Source organism: Equus przewalskii, chromosome 15, assembly GCF_037783145.1.
Source record: "Equus przewalskii isolate Varuska chromosome 15, EquPr2, whole genome shotgun sequence".
Classification (NCBI taxonomy): domain Eukaryota; kingdom Metazoa; phylum Chordata; class Mammalia; order Perissodactyla; family Equidae; genus Equus; species Equus przewalskii.
In genome coordinates, this window is record NC_091845.1 from 37,773,519 (window position 1) to 37,794,344 (window position 20,826).

The 20,826-nt window shown below is 41.8% G+C and overlaps 1 protein-coding gene across 38 annotated transcripts in view; it reads right to left on the reverse strand.

The window, feature by feature from the left end:
• The window catches only part of DOCK3 (dedicator of cytokinesis 3), a 445,464-nt gene that overhangs the window by 84,301 nt on the left and 340,337 nt on the right, over window positions 1-20,826 (reverse strand). For all 38 annotated transcript variants that reach the window (XR_011526962.1, XR_011526961.1, XR_011526959.1 and 35 more), the window contains 8 exons: window positions 19,147-19,272; window positions 8,516-8,640; window positions 6,848-7,010; window positions 6,224-6,330; window positions 5,476-5,647; window positions 5,038-5,135; window positions 2,690-2,773; window positions 1,511-1,611 (listed from right to left, as the gene is read on the reverse strand). Coding sequence is in view for 34 of the 38 variants with exons in the window: in XM_070575184.1 (XP_070431285.1) it covers window positions 1,511-1,611; window positions 2,690-2,773; window positions 5,038-5,135; window positions 5,476-5,647; window positions 6,224-6,330; window positions 6,848-7,010; window positions 8,516-8,640; window positions 19,147-19,272 (976 nt within the window). In the remaining 4 variants the exon portion in view is untranslated. The remainder of the gene's footprint in view (window positions 1-1,510; window positions 1,612-2,689; window positions 2,774-5,037; window positions 5,136-5,475; window positions 5,648-6,223; window positions 6,331-6,847; window positions 7,011-8,515; window positions 8,641-19,146; window positions 19,273-20,826) is intronic.

Genomic DNA, 20,826 nt, shown 5'->3' on the forward strand with positions numbered 1-20,826 from the left:
ATGGGCAAAGAACTTGAAAAGGTTTTTCTCCAAAGAAGATACACAAATAGTCAATAAGCATATGAAGAGATGCTCAACATCACTAATAATTAGGGAAATGCAAATCAAAATCATAACAAGATACCACCTCACATCCATTAGAAAGGCTACTATCAAAAAACTTCCAGGGGCCGGCCCCATGGCCGAGTGGTTATGTTCACGTGCTCTGCTTTAGCAGCCCAGGGTTTTGCCAACTTGGATCCTGGGCACAGACATGGCATGGCTCATCAGGCCATGCTGAGGCTTCGTACCACATAGCCGAACTAGAATATACAACTATGTTCTGGGGGGCTTTGGGGAGAAGAAAAAAAAAAGAAGATTGGCAATAGTTGTTAGCTCAGGTGCCAATCTTTAGAAAAAAAAAAAAAACTTCCAAAATAGAAAGAACAGAAAACAAGTCTTGGTGAGAATGTGGAGATGCTGGAATCCTTCTGCACTATTGGTGGGAATATAAAATGGTACAGCCACTGTGAAAAACAGTATGGTGGTTCCTCAAAAAATTAAAAATACAATTATCATACGATCCAGCCATTCCATTTCTGGGTATATGCCCAAAAGAACTGAAATCAGGGTCTCAAAGAGATATTTGTACACCCACATTCATAGTAGCATTATTCACAATAGCTAAAGTTAGAAGCAACCGAAATATTCATCAACAGGTGAATGGATAAACAAAATGTGGTATATACATACAAAGGAACATTATTCAGCCTTAAAGGAAGGAAATTCTGACACACGCTACCTCATGAATAAATGTTGAAGACATTATGGTAAGTGAAATAAGACAGTCACAAAAAGACAAATATTGTATGACTCAATTTAGATGAGGTACCTAGAATAGGCAAATTCATAGAGACAGAAAGTATAATGGTGGTTTCGCAGGGGCTGGGGTGGGGAGGGGGAATGGGGAGTTATTGTCTAATGGGTATAGAGTTTCAGTTTTGCAAGATGAAATGAGTTCTGGAGATGGATGGTGATGATGGTTGTACAACAATGTGAACATACTTAACGCTACTGAGCTGTACATTTAAAAATGATTAAGATGGTAAATTTTATGTTATGTGTATTTTGCCACAAGTAAAAAAATAAATAAATGAAGTTAAAAAGAAAGGTCAGCTGAATGAACAGTGGTTGCCACTGAGCTTTTTTTAAGCCTTTCTTTTTTTTTAATTTTTTATTTTTTTTTAAATTTTTTTTTAAAGATTTTATTTTTTCCCCTTTTTCTCTCCAAAGCCCCCCGGTACACAGTTGTATATTCTTCGTTGTGGGTCCTTCTAGTTGTGGCATGTGGGACGCCCCCTCAGCATGGTTTGATGAGCAGTGCCCTGTCCGTGCCCAGGATTCGAACCAATGAAACAATGGGCCGCCTGCAGCGGAGCACGCGAACTTAACCACTCGGCCACGGGGCCAGTCCCAAGCCTGTCTTTCTATTTAAACACAAGTCCTATTCATGATATCAAACACAACTTACTTGTATGCCAGGGCTCCAGCAAAGTGCTTCTGGATGTAAGTGTCCATTACAGGCCGGAAGTGGAAATATTTGATGTCTCGGAGCAGGTTGATGATGAATACCTGGGAGAAATGGAGAGTATCAGGGTTCACTGGAGGCCTCAGATGTATCCCCAGCAGGAAACAGAACTCTTGCTTCTTCAAGGAACATCAAACTATCAGTGTTTTCTCTAGTGTTCACCATGGGCAGTGAATGTAATATTTCCATTTTGTGTCTGTATTTCTGTCTTGTCTGTTCTATTCGTATCACCCCCAGCCTCCCAATCCAGCTTTGGGACTCATCTGTTTATGTCAGTGTTACTCTGAGGTTCTCTCTTTACAATAATGCTGGGTGGTAAAATACGGACCAGGGGAAGGTAAAACAATACCTATGTAGGTGGCATAAACACTAAGGTGTCTCAAAAAACTTGGAAAAGAGAGAAAAAAAAGATTGTCCTGTGAGCCAAATCAGCTATGAAAGGCTATGCCTTTCAGAAATGGGGCTGGCTAGCCAGGGAAGCAAGAAAGAAGAAAAGCCAGAGGGGCAAACTATGTAAGTGCCATTTAACTCTCACCTCTGCTCCTCATTATAAGGTAGACTTAGAGTATCCGGTTCTCCTTGAACATACAGCCCTCCTGTGAGACTGGATATATTAAGTAAATGCACTAAACATTCAAATCACTGTCCATTCTCACTAAGGAAACTTCTGAGACTCTGGTTCCAAAATAACTGCGCAGAGGGAGAGAGTATGATGCTCAGACCAGCACGAGTGAGTCTCTGCTTTTCCTGGTGGTTACATCCTACTTTGTAAGTGAAAAACAAGCTGTCTTGTTTTCTATATTAGTTTCTGGGCCTTTTGTTGGTGTAGGTCACTATTTCAGGGGTCAGACAACCTTGAAATAGTGATGAGATTGAATGCCAGAACTACAAAGTTGAGGCCTGGACCTGACCATGCTGAATTTTTCAAACTTGATTTTACAGAGTTCTGCCTGGTAGGTTGGTTAGTTTGTCTTCCTTGGGTGATATTCCTCAGTCTCTGTTCTATTGGAAACATCTACACTTTGTGCTCACTCACCCTAATAAATTTCTTCCCTTAGATTTTTAAAAATATATGACAGGAATAATTAATAAAAATGAAAAGTCAGGAAGGATGAGACTTACCAAAGACTGAAATACCAACAGGCCGTATTTCTCTGTATTATCATCCAAAATCACAAAGAGTGTATCTAAGATGTCCTGCAGAAACTGCAACATCATTAAAATCAGAGGGCTCAAGCTTTAGGACTCTGTACACATGGTCAAACTTGCATATATCAATGAATTTATGTCCCAATAAACAAAGTCAAAGATCTCCTAAGATCTCAAACTACCACTTAAAAATAATCTAGTACCCCACCTCCACCCAGCTAAGGGATAACTAGGTGGACTTGGGGTGTTTGCTTATAGCCCAAAGGACCTGGAGAGAGACCTAGAGAGGCTCTTCCTGTTGGGTAAGTGATAACTCCTAGGGAAAAACGATTACCTAAAAACATAGGACATCCGTATAGAACAGCAATCTTGAAATAAAAACAATCTAAGTGATTCTCACGGCAATTTCATTTTGAGAAAAAGAGCTCACTTTTCTGGGACCCCAAAGAGTTCAGGAGTCCCTTACTCTCTACTATGGCCTAACTCTATAGAGGACATTTGGATGCAGGTGTGGCAAGCTAGGCCTTACCTACAGAAACTATCTTCTGGTCTAGAAACTAGTATCCAAGAAGGAAGAATACAGCTGAGGAGGGCTGTCAATGAGGGTAAAAGATCTAGGAAGCACCGGTTTTTGTTTGTTTTTTTTGAGAATGTGCCTTTTTCTTTCTAAGATGCAAAAACCAGGGGAGAGCATAATAAATATTCAAGGATGCTTGGAGTCTTTAAAACTAAAATTTAACATTCCATTGGTCAAAATACAATTTAATGATACAATGTTTACAATTTATTTCAAAACAATATAAGGTGGAAGGTGTAGACAGAGAGGTTGATGGGCAGGATTGGTCACGGGCTGATGATAGTTCGGGCTGGGCGATGGGTACAGGCAGGGTTCTTTATACTATTTTGTCTACTTTTTTTTTTTTTTTGGTGAGGAAGATTCACTCTAACATCTGTTGCCAATCTTCCTTTTTTTTTCTCTTGCTGGAGGACGATTAGCCCTGAGCTAACATCTGTGCCAATCTTATTCTACTTTATATGTGGGTCACTGCCACAGCACGGCTTGACAGTGGTATAGGTCTGTGTCTGGGATCTGAACCTGTAAACCTGGGCCACTGAGGCAGAGCATGTAGGACTCAACCACTACACCACAGGGCCAGGACCTTGTCTACTTTTCTGCACATTTGAAATCTTCCAATAAAAAATAAAGAAATATTTTCAAATGCTCTTCACATCTCTTCTGGCTGGCTTGAGACAAACCATTGACGCCAAAACCAGACATGCTGGTAGGATGTTCTCTTGTAAGGAATATGACAACTCAGCCTTAAAAAGATCACAAACTTTTCTTAATACATTGTCTGTTTATCGGCTGATAGTTTTAGTTTTAATATGTTTAGAAGGAAAAAATGCCCTGAGCATGAATTTATCTTAAGTTTCAAAAACTAGTATTAGCTTGTTTGTGAAGAGTTCTTTCCAAAACTTATGATACTCTGATAAACTGATTAAAACAAAATTCATACAAGACTTCATAAAAGTACAAAGAGGTACACAGACTAAAATTGCTCCTCATTTGAAGACACCGTGTTGTGCATTATTGAGTCAATGGAGCTGTAAAATGAAAGTATAGACAGTGCATGTGTGCTAACTGATTTGATACTCGCAATGATAAAGCTAAGAATGCTCATCGATGGACAAGTTGCCTTCTTGAAGTTTAATCTCTATTTTATATTCGACTGCTCTTGCTGATCACCAAAAGGACCTCCATTATCCTCTGTAGAGTTCAGTCCATTCTGTAGAATCTACCTGCTGGGATTTCACCATCAGGAAGTGCCTGGGGGGTTTTTTGAGCTAAAACCAGGTGGGAAAATACTCTACACAGTACAAAGAAGTCCTACAGAAAACAACCGGGGACTGGTAGTGTTGCTGTCAACCTGCTCAGGCCATAAGATGGGAAATGTCACCAGGTACCTGAAGAAAGCAGTTGAATCAGGGAGGAGACCTAAAGGAAGGCAGGCAGCATAAAGCACTGGGATTGTTTCTCAGAGGATGCTTTTACCATTAATTATCGTTCTGCTTTCTAAGAAGAAGTAGTCAGAAAATAGGGTTTATAACTTAAACATAGTTTCTAAAAGGTAATAAACCTAATGTGACACCTACTCTTAAAAAAGAAGCTAACTAAAAAAAAAAGAAAAAAACTTTATTCCTACTCATCTAATTATATATCTTGAAAAATGGTCTTACTGGCAGAAATCAAGGGGAAGTAAGGCCTTCTGCCTAGCTGCTGCTCGCTCAGGCAGCGTGTGAAAACTGCGTGAAAGTCATACCTTAACAATTTCTTCCCCATTGACATGACGCAGCCGCCCTAGGATGTCCATGATCCGGTCTGGAAAGGCCTTCCATTTCAGCAGAGCAAGGAGGTCCACTAGAAAGTAAGCCCAAAAGATTGTGAGCCCTGTTATGTCAAGGACAAGTGACGCCCAGACTCTCCCAGACAAGGACAGGTGGGATCTAGAAGAACAGAAATAGCAGTATTACAACTCTTTAGTGCTGAGATCAAGGCCAAAGACACATCTGTGAACTCCAGATGTGCACTCTGGAGCTGCTAAAAACCATGAGAAACCTCACAGGCTGCTACTGCCAAGAGATTTAATGAAAAGAATCCTCTCATTGTGGCATGAAAAAGCAATAAATTCTGTCTCCCTTAACATACATTAGCAAAGTGGAACCAGCAACTGAGGATAGAGGAGGGCACCATCACCTACCATTCTGGGTGAGTTTGGTGGAGGACAGTTGTGTGGAAATAAAGAAAGACTCTTTGGTGCTGCGCTGGAAGATGAGGCTAGAGGGAATGTTAGGGCAGCCACTGTAGTCCTCTTTGCAGCAGGGCAGGCCCAGGTACAGAGCATGGTTGTTAAATGTGCTATTCTCATCACACTGTAGGCAAAAGTAGAGAATACAGAATGTTTCCTGAACCACACCACACATAAAAATCAGGTCCCAGGGAATTTCTGAGTTAATATTTGCTCTCATCTTTCTGAGGCTGGACCTTGGGTCTGAGGTCCTTTTAGAAGAGTGCTTTATGTTTAAGAAACTCACCAGGATGGCTCACATGCCTTTTAAAGAGAACATAGCAGGGCATGTGGTCTCTACCTGGTGCGCAGACAACCCTGATTGGCAGCTACACTGTAACAGCTGACAGAAACATGATCTCAAATAGTAGATCTCCAAATCTACTAGCCAGGGCCACAATGGCACAGAGGGGTTGGTAATGGATTTCTATTACTAGCAGAGTGGGAGGTGGGGAACAAAGGTCCTGCTGGCATTACTGGTAGGAGGAAGGTGACTGTATTTAGAAGACAAAAGGCTTCCCACAGCTGTCCTGCTGTCACCCACCAGTACACTACCCTGGATCCTCTAGCCCACCCAATGAAAACCACCTAACTGAGACTCATGTGTGAGAGTAGCCTCAGAGGGGTGATGGTTGGGATGAGAGATAGCCAGGCCCCATACCTTGTATACATAGAGCTCATGGATATCATCTGAGAGTGTGGTACCATCGTCCCGCATCAGGGGTGAGAATGCAAAGCCAAAGAGTTTCTTTTCCCCTTTGTCCTTTGCTGCAATCAGAGGCAAGTGTTAGTAGTTCTTGCTTTTTAACAGAAATCCCCCTTGTGCTTATCGCCTATGCAATTTACTTCTTTGCCCCTTACTTCTTTCATTAATTAGGTAGCAACCTGATTGCAGGAATGATGAGAAATGTACTGAACTGGATTTCCATTTATAAGTCAAGGTATGTGGGCTACCCAGACCCAAAGAGAAACTAAACTGCTGGTCTTGATAAACCAGGGGCTCTTTAAGAAGTAATTTAACACTTACAAAGGAAACACTCAAAGGGGAATGACATTGGCAATTACCCAGTGTCCAGGTCAGACACTAGGAAGGGTCAATACCAGACCCAAGGGTTTAAATCACTGTCCAAAAAGCAGTCTCTGATGACATCCCATTTCTAAGTGCCTATTTATTCATAACTCCTCATTTTCTTGCCCCAATAATAAGAACCCTCTTAATTCTGTTTCAGAGAGGAAAGAGTTACATTCATATCCTCAAAGGAATGTGGAGAGAAGTCTCACTCACTAGAACAATGTCTGAACTCGAAGCGCAGGTGGGAGCCCCGGAACCGGTCAATGGGGATGGGCAATTTGATAATTTCTCCCCAGCGAGGACTATTACTGTGGTAGAGGACGAAGGAATGGTAGGAACTTCTATTTGGCTCTCCTGAACCCAAGCTGATGCAATCCTGGAAGAGAGAAGCACCATAAGGTGTCATCTTTGTGGAGGGAGTCCCTAGATTTCTGTGTGTCACTAGGACAACTTACTTTCTCATTTTACCACCAGGCCAAATTTATAAGATGAGAAAATTCATTTGACTTAAATTTAATACTTTTTGAAACAACTGTGTAGATGGTATAAGGAATCAGCAGTCCCAATGCTCCTTGTTTTCCTTTGGCCAGAAGTAACCACACACACTGCTCAATAAACTAGAGGGAAGCTGAGGAGTGTATATGAATCACTAAGGTAGGCTCTTCATCCTCACTAAGAAAGGGAACAATAAATTCCATGGGAGAAGTCAACTGCACATGGTACTTTACCAGGTCAGAAAAATAATTAAGTTACAAAGTGGAGAGACCTTTTTTCTAATCTTCCTCAGCCCAATGTTACACTGGCATTTTAGGTCCCTTGGTTGACTGTCCTTGGATATAAACAAGATAGACCAGATTTAGCTTGACCTAAGTTCCTAAATATTGCCATGAAGCAGCAGTCCTGGGACTGTCCATGGCCCTTCTCTGGAGGACAGGAAGCTTCAGGCAATATAATCAGGAGCAGCTCCCTGTCTGCACAGGGGTAGTGTGAACAGCTGACAGCTCTGCTGACCTTGGCATTATTCATGCAAGCAATGGACATGTCCTAGTTCTTGAGGCGGGTTTTTAAAATGACACACAAATCATTGTTTCTACCACCATTTCAACATTCTCCCACATTTCTTTCTAGCTTTAGGAGATGATTTTGATTAATTTTACCTTCTTCCTTCTGTAAAATGTGGATGATCACTCCCATTCTGCCTTTCTCACAAGGCTGTTGTCAACATAGAGAAGCAAGGTTTGTAAAAGACTGATTTGCCTTCCACCAAGTGCCATGCAATTTTCTTGCCACGGACTTCACCATGATATGACTGAGGGAAAAACTACATACTGACAATAGAAATAATAGCACTCCAAGTCTTTGCTTTCAATGAAGAGTGACAGAGGATCTTTGTACTGCATTGGCTAGAAATAATCTTTTAGGGCTTGAGTCTGTTACTGTCCCTTGTCATATGACTTGGTACCAGCAAGTGAGTACCTAAGTACCACCTCTTACCAAGGAACAAACATAACTTTCTGTATTAGCCCAAGGAACAAAAAGTGTGGAACCGAATAAGAGTAATCAAAAGTAGACAGCTTGATGCTAGACGGTACGACAGAGGAAGTAACACGCAGGATAGAACTAGAGGGAATAGGTCTAAATTGGAGAGGGAAGGATTCAGGTCAGACCCTAGGAAGAATTTCTAAAAAGGCTGTATGACACTGGAAGTCATTATCAAAGCATACTGTAGAGTTTCCTTGAAGAAAGGAAAAAGCAGAGAAGAATATGAGGTGATTTGAGTTCAGTCCTGCCTGAGAAGAATGGGTCTTTGAACAAAGTCTACAGAAGTACTAGAACTTTTACAGGGTTAGCCTCTATTCCAAACTGACTGGCAAGCCTTACCTTCAATATTTCTCCATCTGCATAAAGCACATACATGGTCACTTCAATGTTCTTTTGTACACTCTTTCCCCCTCTCTCGAAATCCCCCTTTTCCAGGGTTAGGTAAAGGTCATTGCGGATATCACCTGTGGGGAAAGAAACGCCATGTCTTCATGACTACAGAAGCCACACTGCCCCATCTGCATGGAGGACCAGTCTAGCATTTGGATCCTCCAAGGATAAAGTGTGTGCTCAGGGCATTCCAAGCTTGGTTAATAACAATGGAAATTCTACCAGTATCAGTGCAGCAGCACTCAGGTTGGTTAGTCATGTGCTAAGTTTGAATCCTAAAGGTGTTCACCGCAGCTTGTCCAATGAGGGAAAGGACAGGGCAGAGAATCTTCTCTCAAATTATAGGTGTTTGTTCAGTCTCTCTCCCCTCCAGAATAGCTGTAATCTAAGCCTTCCAAAGAGGAAAGATTTTAGAATCGACAGGAATAATACTTATTTTAATCATGTCTATGTCTTTATTAATCCCTCCTCCTTTCCTTAAAAAAAAAAAAAGTAGTTTCTTTTTTCTCTTATAGGTTTTCTTTTTGTAGCCCTCAACCCTTATAACTAGAGGATAGTACACTACTTCTTCCTTCTGGAGGCTTAGCTCTAAGTCTTATTTCCTGCTGGAGTGCCAGGAGAGGGCAATGGACTGTCAAGTTTTTTTTCTTTTAGTTGCAAATGCTCTGGGAGCAGAGGACTCTCCAGAAGCACAGGTGCTAAAGCACTGCGGTAACAATCTGTTGTGCTTTTGTTGCTTCCCTGTGCTCTGACTCCAGCCCATTTTCCCCATATCTGGTGCTTGAGACTGGGCAGAAGCAACTCAAATTGTAAGTCTAAAATGACCTAAATCACATCTCCCTTTTTTAGCGGGGATAGGATTATCTGTCCATAAGTAAGAAGAGCTTATTTAGGCTGCTCTGAGTTTCTAAATCTGTAACATGACCAGTTTTATTCACATGTTCTAAAGAAGAGCTTTCGACTTCCAACAACAACAACAAAAACATAGCAAAGGCTGTGGGAAAAAAATCTTCAAAGGAAGAAAATGGCAAAGGAAAACAGGTAAGACCAAAGTGAAGATGTGTTAGCAGCCTGAAGAACTCAACTGAGAGGTGATGGAACAATTACCTGGCAAAGCAAGCCAATTCAGAACCCAGATATTCTTTCTGCTTCAGTTCTTAGAAAAACTGGCACATCTAAATATGTTCATTACTTGGAATCACAATGACATAAACAGATTTTGCTTTTGGTAAGTGAGCTTTCTGGTTTGGTCAGATACATAATGACAGCCTTTTTTCTGCACTGACTTTGTCTCTAATTGTGGAAGTGTCTGAATGTCTCTTATGTATGAAACAATGATAGACCAGGACTGGCATGTATCTTGGGCTTTTGGGGTCTTCACGATCAGACTTTCCATTCTTCAGGTCACCTTCCTACTCCAAGACTGAAATCATGGTTATTTGGTCGCATCATGAAGTTCTCAAAATACTTTGGCTCAAGTGAAAGAGCAGCCTGTGAAAAGCAATTAAGTATTCTCTGACAGCCCAGAGAACTTACTCTAATTTGTGAAAGCCATGCTGTTCCCCAAACAAACAGCCCTGAAACTACTATGAGGGGAAAACGAAAATGTGTTCTGAATATCACACATAAGTGCAACTGCTGGGAAGGTGGGACAGCCATTAGGGTGTCCGTCCTTGCAATCCACACAGACTTTCTTCTGGGTTGAGTAGAGCCTTTGCTTTGACTTCTGATGAGTTTGGAACTTTAATCTGCCTCTTTTGGACATCCTGCTTGGGCCCTCATTAAACATCATTAAAATAGCACTCAGGTGTGCAGGTATGGTAGGGAAGGCAAGCAGGAGAAACTCAAATCTATCAGTTTGCTCTGTCAGGACAGAGGCTGAATAAAATCAGTTCTGAAAGTAAAATTCAAAATTAACTGGGAACTCTTTTATGAGTTATTGCTATTATAATAGGATAAATCAGGGGCTGGCCCCATGGCCAAGTGGTTAAGTCTGTGTGCTCTGCTTCAGCAGTCCAGGGTTTCACCAGTTCAGATCTTGGGCACGGACATGGCACCACCCATCAAGCCATGCTGAGGCAGCATCCTACATAGCACAACCAGAAGGACCTACAACTAGAATATACAACTATGTACTGCGGGGCTTTGAGAAGAAGAATAAGAAAAAAGAGAAGATTAGCAACAGATGTTAGCTCAGGTGCCAATCTTTTTTTTTAAAAAAAGGATAAATCAGACATCTCGAATTTTAACAACTGAAACAGACATCTCAAAGCTTTCTTCTGAGAAAAGCCTTTTAGTCACACATTACCTTTTCTATGGAATTTAAATAATCATTCAATTTCTAGGCTGATTTGGCATAAAATAAATAGTCTAGAGAATTTTAATGTCTAATCTAAATAGGTGCTTTATTTAAATATTATCCTGGTTTAAACCAGCACTCTCTGGAAGTTATTCTCAAGATAATCCATGTGGCTTTTTTTTTTTTTTTTTTTTTTTTACATTTTAAGAATCATAATCCTATTTGGAATAGTATTAGAACAAATCCAAAATCTTTCCACTTGAGATTCAATGGTAAAAACAGTTATCATCATTATAGATTTTAAGTTTTATAATAATCTATTCAAATGATTTTAGTAGGAATTAGATGATATTGGGCTTTTTTAAAATTGAAGTAACATTGGTTTATAACATTATACAAATTTCAAATGTACATCACCACGTGGCTTTTAAAAGCAGATGCTGACTACCAGCAATAGAATTCTAGCTTGTACAAATATTCCTAATTTCTGTGCCTCTATACACAAGTTAAACATGTTACAATAAACATGTCCTTCAAATGAAATATTGCAAACTTTTCCCAGCAATATATGATCTAGAATACTAATACAAAACTGGGCACTGTCTTAGAAATTGATAATGACAGAATTTGGTCTGTTTTGGTTTTATGGAGTGAACTCATAGTTTCTGGGCAGCTCCCCCAGGGCATTTTAAACCAAAATGCCAATTTCAAATGGAAGGGCTGAGTTAGACATTCCTAAGTTTTCATTCTTTTAAAATTTTCTATTTAAACAGAATGCCTTTGGTCATCATCTAGCTTAGAATATTTATCGATACAAGTAACTGTATCCTCTTGAGTTATAGACCGAAGCCTCTCGATTTCATCAGATCTTTGGCTGCTCTTTATTTGAAGAAGAGATCTGCCTAAATGAGGGCTGTTCTCAGTCAGAAAAGATGTGAGGCTGCCTTATGGGCTGGAATTTTGCAAATTATGGCCTCAATTTTGAGACTAGGACTTTGTGATAGTTAATGTTGCTGGGGTCTTCTTGTCAAAAGTTGTCTGGGGGATCATTTAAATTGAGCTCTCCACTAATCCTCCTGGAACTAGAAGAAAACCCAAGAAGAAGCAAATGTGAAAAGCTCCAGGGCCTGCCTTAGAGATAGTCTCCCAGGGTTCCCTGCTCTTAAGCTGTCCCTATTGCATGTTACACGTTCACAAAACCTACCGGTGGAATCATGCCTTTGGGTTAAGGCGCTGTCTCCAAGAGGCTCTGCAAAGTTTAGCTCTAATTGCCAGGAAATATTACCAGAAGGGGGATGAGGACAGGCACATTACAATGGGGGTGGGAAAGACAAGGCCTGAGCAGTGGTTTTGAGGTTAGTTTGTAGCACATTACAATGGGGGTGGGAAAGACAAGGCCTGAGCAGTGGTTTTGAGGTTAGTTTGTAGACCACTGCACAGCTGGCTATATTTTAATCACCTAGTGAGCCTGTTAAAACTCTATCTCTAGCATCCACCCCTTGAGATTCCAGTGGATCTTGGATGGGGCTTGTGTACATATATTGAAAAAAAAAATCACCAGATGATTCTGATGCTCTCCAGGGTTTAATACCAGGGGACCAGGACCTGGGGGTCTGCTGGGAAGACACTGATGAAGTTTGGCTGGGGGTTGGGGACTGCACAGCTCTCAGGCAGCATGGAGGAATGCTGGAAGGGGCAAGGGAGGAGGAGGCTTTTCTGCAGGGAGTAGGAATAGGTATTGTTGAGGGTAGGCCTCCCTCCCCTTGTTAGATGTCCTCTCCTTCCTAAGTTGGGCAGTGCATCTTACAGCAGCAGCAATGCCTTACATCTCTGAGTGTTTAGTGCTCAGATGACAAGCAACAGAGTTTCTTGAATGCAAAGATGAATGAATGAGGCTGTTCTTGTAAGAGGGCCTGAGAACAAATAGTCTCTGTCCCTTTCACAGTTTCACACAGTAGCCAATGTCAGCTGTTAGTACAGCTGCATGTCAGGGAACTAGGGACTTAAGAGTAGGCAGAGGTTGACAAACTTTTTCTGTAAGAGACCAGATAGTAAATATCTTAGGCTTTGTGGTTCACATAGGTCTCTGTCACATGTTCTTTGTTTTCATAACCCTTTTAAAATGTAAAAAACCATTCTTAGCTGGCAGGTAGTACAAAAGCAGGCTGCTGGCTAGATTTGGCCCATGGGCTATAGTTTGCTGATACTTGACTTGGAGTGCCTGTGTCAAGAACAGGTTCACTACATTGCAACCACAAACCAAAAATCCAGATTCCTATAAGTCTACACAAACAACTGCTGGGAAGGAGCAGCGTAATGAACCTGAAGCCATCTTACTACATCAGGGATTGGCCTGAAACATTCTGGGTTCTTACAGAGTGAGAGGTCTTAGAAGGAAAAAGTGCTTTTCAGCTACCAGAAATCTTAGCAGAGCACTGTGATAGAGCTGCATCCAGCAGTGACAGAGAACTGTAACTCTCAGTGTCAGGTCTGATCCTCTGAAGACCTGCAGCCCAGTATGACTCTGGAGAAACAAAGCTCACAATATCTTTGCAGGTGTCTTCTGAGAGCAGTCTCCATAAAGGTTTCCAAACCTCTGAGGTTCACCTCAGAAACCAAAGCATCTGTTAGCAAGAGACTCTCTTGCCAGACACTCCAGCCTGCCTTGGAGTTTTGGGGCCAAATGGGTCCAGCCTATGTTGAATTCCACCCCAGGAGAAATTATACAGGACAGCCCATACAGGTCTGAGCACTCAGTCTTGTTTGGATTGTTTATTATATTCATACTCCTTTTGCATAAATTACTCACACCACATATTAGGAATCTTGGGGTTTAAGGATAATAGTATTTAATACTACATTATCTATATGTTGTCTACCTCTAGATAGGATTAGGAGGGGCTTCTATGGATAGTGCTTTCTTTCCGTTAAGGCCATATAAAACTAGAACTTTCTTCCAGCAGACACAGCTGCTTGCTCAGGATGGCGACAATTCTATTTCTTGGCAGGATAGGAATGAAGTCTCTTGACAGCATTCATGGAAAAGTGGAGATGTTAACAACCATTCAATTTGAACAGTTTCAGGCATATGACCAATGTTTTATTTTGTTGTAGTTATTATTTTGAGGATGAGACACTTGGGGGGACTTGTTTAGAGTATCCAGAAAAGATAAGTTCTTTATTTTTCTAACCATGTCTTCAGTGTCACACTTCTACTGGTTTCTATTGTTACAAAGTCAGTGATGTTCTCTGCTCTAACAAGATGACAGGCATGGGTATAGTGTGACACTATTATATATAGTTATTCTTTTCTTGGGCCAGGGATGTGATGATCTTCCAACCCATTATGGGTCCGGATGTGATCATTCCTAAACTATCCCTTACAGATATTGCTAAAGCCTCATTTGACACTAAGTCTAACCATGGTCCTATGAATCTACTTGTGGTGCATACTGTCATCACTCCCCTTGAGGAGAGCTTTCTTTCAAAAGTCATGTCTGTATCTGTTTGCCTTTTGTACGAGATGTGTCCAGCAGAACTGAAAAGAGAACCCCTCTGGTTCTTTGTAGCTTGGGATAAGCACTACTCATTTTCCTTTCAATGGGAGTAGCTGATCTATCTCATAAAAATCTTTTCCTGTAGCTATACACCTAGGGTTTATTAAGGTTTTCTAAACATTCCAATTGTCTTTAGTTTCCTCAGATCTTAATGAACACCCAAAGTAATACACAGCCTTCTAGGCTGGGCTGGTAGCTTCTTTTTTTTATGTCTTGTCAGTTACCTCAAAAGGTGAGGCTGATGAAAGATTAATAATGTACATGACACCCCAACCCAGTTTTGCAACATTCCATGAAACAAATGAAGATGGAAACAAAGCAGGCAAAAAGCAGACAGGACATAAAAAAGCAGGAACTTACACCCAACTATCTTCATCTCTGCACCAGAAAGAAAGGGGCGAAAATGAGGGGACAGCACAGAGAGAAACAAGAACAATTAAGACAAACAAGAAAAGAGGAAAAAACATCACTTGCAGGTCAGTGATGAAGCATGCACTTTTTATCAGGGGTCAAAGCAAAGGACAGAGTGTATTTCTGAGTACAAGGGCAAGAGTCAGAGGGTCCCTCAGAGGGATGCCATACCTGCACAGCTGCCTCCTAACGGGCAAGTTCAGGGCAACCCAGAGAGGTGCAGTACTTGTGCCAGGTCCAACCCAGGCAAAGGCAAAGCATCTCTAAAGCAGAGTACTCTCTAGGACATGGTTCTCAAAGGGTGTCCCAAACCAGTAGCATCACCATCACTTGAGAGCTTGTGAGGAATGAAAATTGTCAGGTCCCACCCTAATCCTACTGTATCAGAAACTCCTGGGGTGGGCCTAGCAATCTGTGTTTTTCCAAGCCCTGCAGGTGATTCTGATACATACTAAGGTTAGGGAACTACTGTGTTAAGAAAAACTTAGTCATCAGCTAGACCATACTAAATCAAAGCGCAGATTTCTTCTGACAAGACTGAAGACCATCTAACTAATAGAAACTTAGCCCTTATTGCCCACAATAAATGATAACCTTAAAAATTCAAGGCTTGGGGCCAGCCCCGTGGCTGAGCAATTAGGTTCGCGTGCTCTGCTTTGGCAGCCTGAGGTTTTGCTGGTTTCGATCCTGGGTGTGGATGCAGCACAGCTCATCAGGCTGTGTTGAGGCAGCATCCCACATAGCACAACCAGAGGCACTCACAACTAGAATATACAACTATGAACTGGGTGGCTTTGGGGAGGAGAAGAAGAAGAAAAAAAAGAAGATTGGCAACAGCTGTTAGTTCAGGTGCCAGTCTTTAAAAAAAAAAAAAAACAAGGCTTAGAAAACAAATTAAAACGTAATTTCCACAGAGCCATGACAGAACTAAGTATTTCCTATGACTCCAGGGAACAGACTTTCCAGGAAAGCAAAGAACTAGAGAAAGAAGTAGAAGGTGATGGTACATCTCTGCTGGCTTACACATGGTCTGGAGAAGGGTACAGCCCTTTCTTGAGCAAGAAATTTTAAATCATTCCTTTCAGTTTACAGTCTTTTGGCTGACAGTTTTCTTTAAAGTTTTATTTTGGCTAATTCTGACAAGTGAGTCAATGGGAACAGTGAACTTCATCTTGTTCACCTGGAATACCTGTCCTGCTCCAGTCTTTCCCGCCCATCTACTTGAAAAAAGGAAAGGAGTAAGAGTGTGCTATAGAGTTATTAACTTTTGTACTGAACTAAAATAAGTTTGGAGGGAAGGAGGAAGTATTCATAGAAATACGGTGATCAACCAACAAAAGGCTGTAAGTGCTCAGTTTCAATATTAGGCTTAAATTCCCATATCTATTTGTTCTTCTATAATCTAGAACGGCATTTTCCAGTTTGGCGTGCCTTCTCTGAGACCTCCCAGAATACCAGCAACAGTGCTCTTGCCTCTTGTTCATTACCCTGGGTCATGAGCAGAGCTAGATGGCTGTGAAGTCAGGGCCTCAGATCTCCCGTTCACATTAGTCACATGCTGTATATGTAAATACCCATGGAAAGCAATGGGAGACTATCAGAAAGATCTGTTTTGAAATGGTATTTTGGATATGGGTATGGCTAGAGCCTGTCTGAACTCTGTAACTGTAGAGAGTTATAGCTATTTACCTCAGAGCTATAAGCTATGTCAATATGCTTTGACAAGGACCTATTTGGACCATCCTGACAAAAAAGACCTCTCCAAATGAGTAACTGGTAGTTACTGCTAAATGCTGGGTAATTTTAAAACAAGGATCGTAAGTTCATAAGTAATTCTATTTTTTACGTTTACTCTAATTTCTCCGATTTATATTGAAATGTTTACAGTTACTGATAATTTATTTCCTGTTCATTTCCCATATGTCCATGTGTCAAGAAGAAATTGCAACTTCTTGTAACTTGGTCACACCAGCACTGTGAGGGCTGAGGGACTGTTGCAGCCCAGGTACAACATTCTCCCAGGTGAGGGGTGGACCAGATGCAGCTGGACAGGTGCCAGGACTTGAAAGTCTCACCAAGGCACTTCTTGCCATGTCACGGTTTCCCAAGATAGGTTGACTGCAATGTAAAACACTCCTGCGCATTTTTCCTACTGCTCCAGGAGGACCTGCAGGCCATCCCTATCACCTTGCCCAAGGATGGCAAATCCACTCTGATGGTATTTTGGGGTACACTAAGGGGGCTGTCAGTTGTTAGTGGCCACCTTTGCAAAAGAGCAAGGAAGGGTAGCAGAGGAGACATATTATGCACAAAAAACTGCTTCCTGACTGTGAACCAATCCTTACTTTCAGCTCTAGCACTCAGTACTCAAAGGTAGACAACCCAGGAAGTAGCATCTCACAGCCCTGGCCTAGACCTCCCAGGATTGCCCAGTGTCTCAGCCTTGTGGGGCAAATCATATAATGATCCCATAACTGCCCAGGGAAGGGGAAATCCCCTTAACTTCAGCTTGCCTTACCAATGCCTGATACAGCAGATTTCCACAGTGATATCCAGCATACCCAGGAGTCCTTTATAAACCTGTGTGTCAATATACAAAGAGATACAGAGTGCCCCACAAAAAGATCTATTTCCATAGCTGAGGTTTGGACAACTTAACTTGAAATCAAAGATTGCTTAAAAATATTTTTTGACTGAAACTTGTTCCTTTCTAGTCTCTGCTCACTTGGTTTTAATTCTATGACTGTGTGAAGGCTAACAGAAACGTCCAAATTTTAGACAAACAAGTTCTTAAAATAAAAGAAGGACTTTAAGTACATCTCTGGAATATATGACTGTATTTTATGAACCTGGATCTCTAATCAAAAAAAGATCACCAGATCAATTTTGGTAACCACCTATTCTTTCTTCCATGACACATTGCCAAGAAGCCAGGGACTATGCCTGGGCTCTTATTTTCCCCATAACTAGGGCCACAGAGGGCTGAGGAATGCTGTCAGAACAGATGGGATAAACGTCCTGTGGAGGGCATCACCTCTACAACAGCCAGATGAGGGCCTTTCATAAGCATGAAGTCTCCTTAGCCTTTAAAGATAAACATGGACTCAACTGCGTGACCTAGGTTTCCCATCCAAAAGACCCTCCTGTGTGTATGAACAGGAGATGAAGGCTGTTCACAGCAGCTTGCTCTGCATTCACAGTGTCTATGGAGAGGGAAAGGAGGTGACAGGAAACAAGCCAAGCATAGTGTGGGAAGTTGGAAGCCAGCTGGAATCTACCACATGGGTCTTCTCTATGCTCAGGTCACATTCCTCTTTGGGTACGTGTTGGCAAATAATTCCAACAAGAGGATGAAGAACTCCATGCACGATGGATAACTCCAAAGAGGTGATATTTAGAGTAGTCACAATCAGTTCGGTCTAGCCTGGCTTGGACCTTTTAAACAAAAGCAAATAAGCTTTTCATGGAGCATTAAAACTCAATGGAAAGGGAAGGCTCACTCCTCCTGTAATCCATCCAGACAACCAGCTATTTGCCTGTTCTGATTTTCCATTCCTTATTCACATCTCCTCTGGTTAGCAGACCACCTGCAATCCGTCTGAGCCATGCCTCTACCCTTCCTCACTTCCTATAGTCCCCCTTGGCTCTGAAGGCCTGTTTGGATCCACCTCTCCAGCTGTGCCTGCATGTGCCTGACTAGGAAGCATGAACCTGGAACTGACGTGCTGGAAGCACACCTGAGGGTCAATGCATTCCCACTTTCTGCTCTCCATCAGGCATCAGATGAGGCAGGTAAGACAATTCCTGAGAAACTGGCCAGGTAGTACAATTCACATGCCTAATTTATACCATTTGCCTGATCCATTTTTCTGATACATTAAAAAGTATCTGTTATCCTTAAATGAATTGGGATTGATCAATACTACAGGCACATATTTTGGTATATTCTTCCCCTTAAAGAGGAAGTTCTTGTGAGCCAATTCTCTTCTAAGAAATGTAATGGAAGAGAAGAGTGTAAAAAGACATCCCTATGAAGAGTTCCACGTTGGTTCCTACCAGCCAGCCTCCAATGGAGATAACAAAGCCCATCTTCTGGATTGTCATGTTGCACTGGTGAATGGGATGTGGGGGCTTCTGGAAAAGAACAAATGCTAACAAGAGCCAAAGGAGCCACTGGATGCAGACTGCAGTCAGCAACCTGGCTTGGGATGCAGAGGCTTTTAATGCATGGTTCACCACCTGCTCATGAGAGGAGCACTGAACTCCATCCTCCTAACCCTTCTCCCATCCCAGTCCCAAGAAGTTCTGCCTACCTGGCATGATGACATCAGGAAATCCCAATTTTCTTGTAATTGCCAATCCCCTATTAAATGTCATGGGATTTTCTCTCCTAATCTGTTCCATATCTCCACGAAGAAGCTGCAGAGAAATAATAAGACCTGCAAAAACAAAAGCATTTTCTTACTCAGAACCAAAGTTCCACCCTGTATTGTAGTATTAGAAAAGACATAAAGCCTCACATTTTTTCAGAGGAAAATGTTCCAAGTTCAGCATTTTTCTTGAGAAAAATTTTGATGTAGAAAGCATGTGTTATTCTGAAGAAATATTCTAGAAAGCTAAAGGAATTTAAGTCAAGATTACCTCAATAACCCAGAGAAGTAGTCTATTAAACACAGACTGAGGTCTGGGAGATTGAGTTGCCTTCCTCTCTCTTCGTCAGCATGCAACACAGGGCCTGGTTGGGCCCTAGCGAATACTGAATGGGAGTGTTGAACTACATAAACTGTAGATTTAGGGACCCGAAGTCTATAGAAACAATGGAAGACTAAAAACAAGGGTAACCAAAGAAGACCTTGTGTCAAGGTGTCCCACTAGCTGGAAATGAATGAGCTAAGAGGCTCTGTGTTTTATGGCAGGAGTATGCCAAAATGTGGTAAGCAATTTGCTGGTTCAATCTTGCAATGGCATGTAAAGAAAACAGCAGAGCAGACATTACACTGTCCCTGCAGGGAACCACTGCACTGCAAGGAAAAGAAGGGGTGTCTTATGGGACTAATTGAGCCTTGCATCAGACTCTGAAAGTTTCAGACCCTCCAGATGATTCCAGGCGCTTTGTTCAGAACTTGGGAGAATCTGTAAGCTAGCTACTTGTACCCTAGGGAGTTTTGCACAAAGCAGGAATCTTCTGGAAACCACCTCCTCCCCTGCCCCCAAAGGTTCCCCACTGCAGCCACTGGCTAGAAGGCTGTGAGGCTAGATGGAGTTAGGAAGTGCCTTCTGAGACTTTGTGAATGAGATCAACTGTTAACAGGATGATGAATTTAGGTGCTGATTTATGGGTCAGCAGGCAGCAACCTTGTCAATCTAGAAACTTGAGAGTTGCACAGAAGATGAACATCTAGAAATGAGGACAGATGTTATGAACATTAGGACGAGCAGAAGAGTGGTGCCTGGAATGGAGACAACAATAAACAGAGTTGTAGAATAAGGATGGTCTGGGAATGGAGAGTGAAGAGGGGATGGAGAAGAGGAGAAAGAGAGAGGTCAGAAAGAAGAGCCACAGACATTGCAACTGGCAGATCAAAATATTCTAGTAACTAGGAATATGTACTCTCACAGCTGGGCCAGGGGAGGAAATACAGTTCTACTGCAGCCCAGACAGAACCTCAAGATGATCTCATTGCTTCAGCTAAGCTCACACTCTCCAATAAACCCTGGGATCACACATATGATGTCCCAGGTGTCATTAACTGCAGGATCACAGTGCCCTAAAAAGCTGACATATGGTATTCCAATTGGCATTATGGTTACATAATCACTGTTTGGCATTTGGACCACCCTAAAGTAAGTTTTCCAGCCTAAGCACTTGGTGGACTCAACTACAATCAGTTTATGAATCTGGAAGGTAGGGGGCCAGAACCCATACCACAATGATCTCTGTAGAGAAGAGCAGCTTTGGAGATACTCGACCCTCCCGCACAACCCCAGCTCAT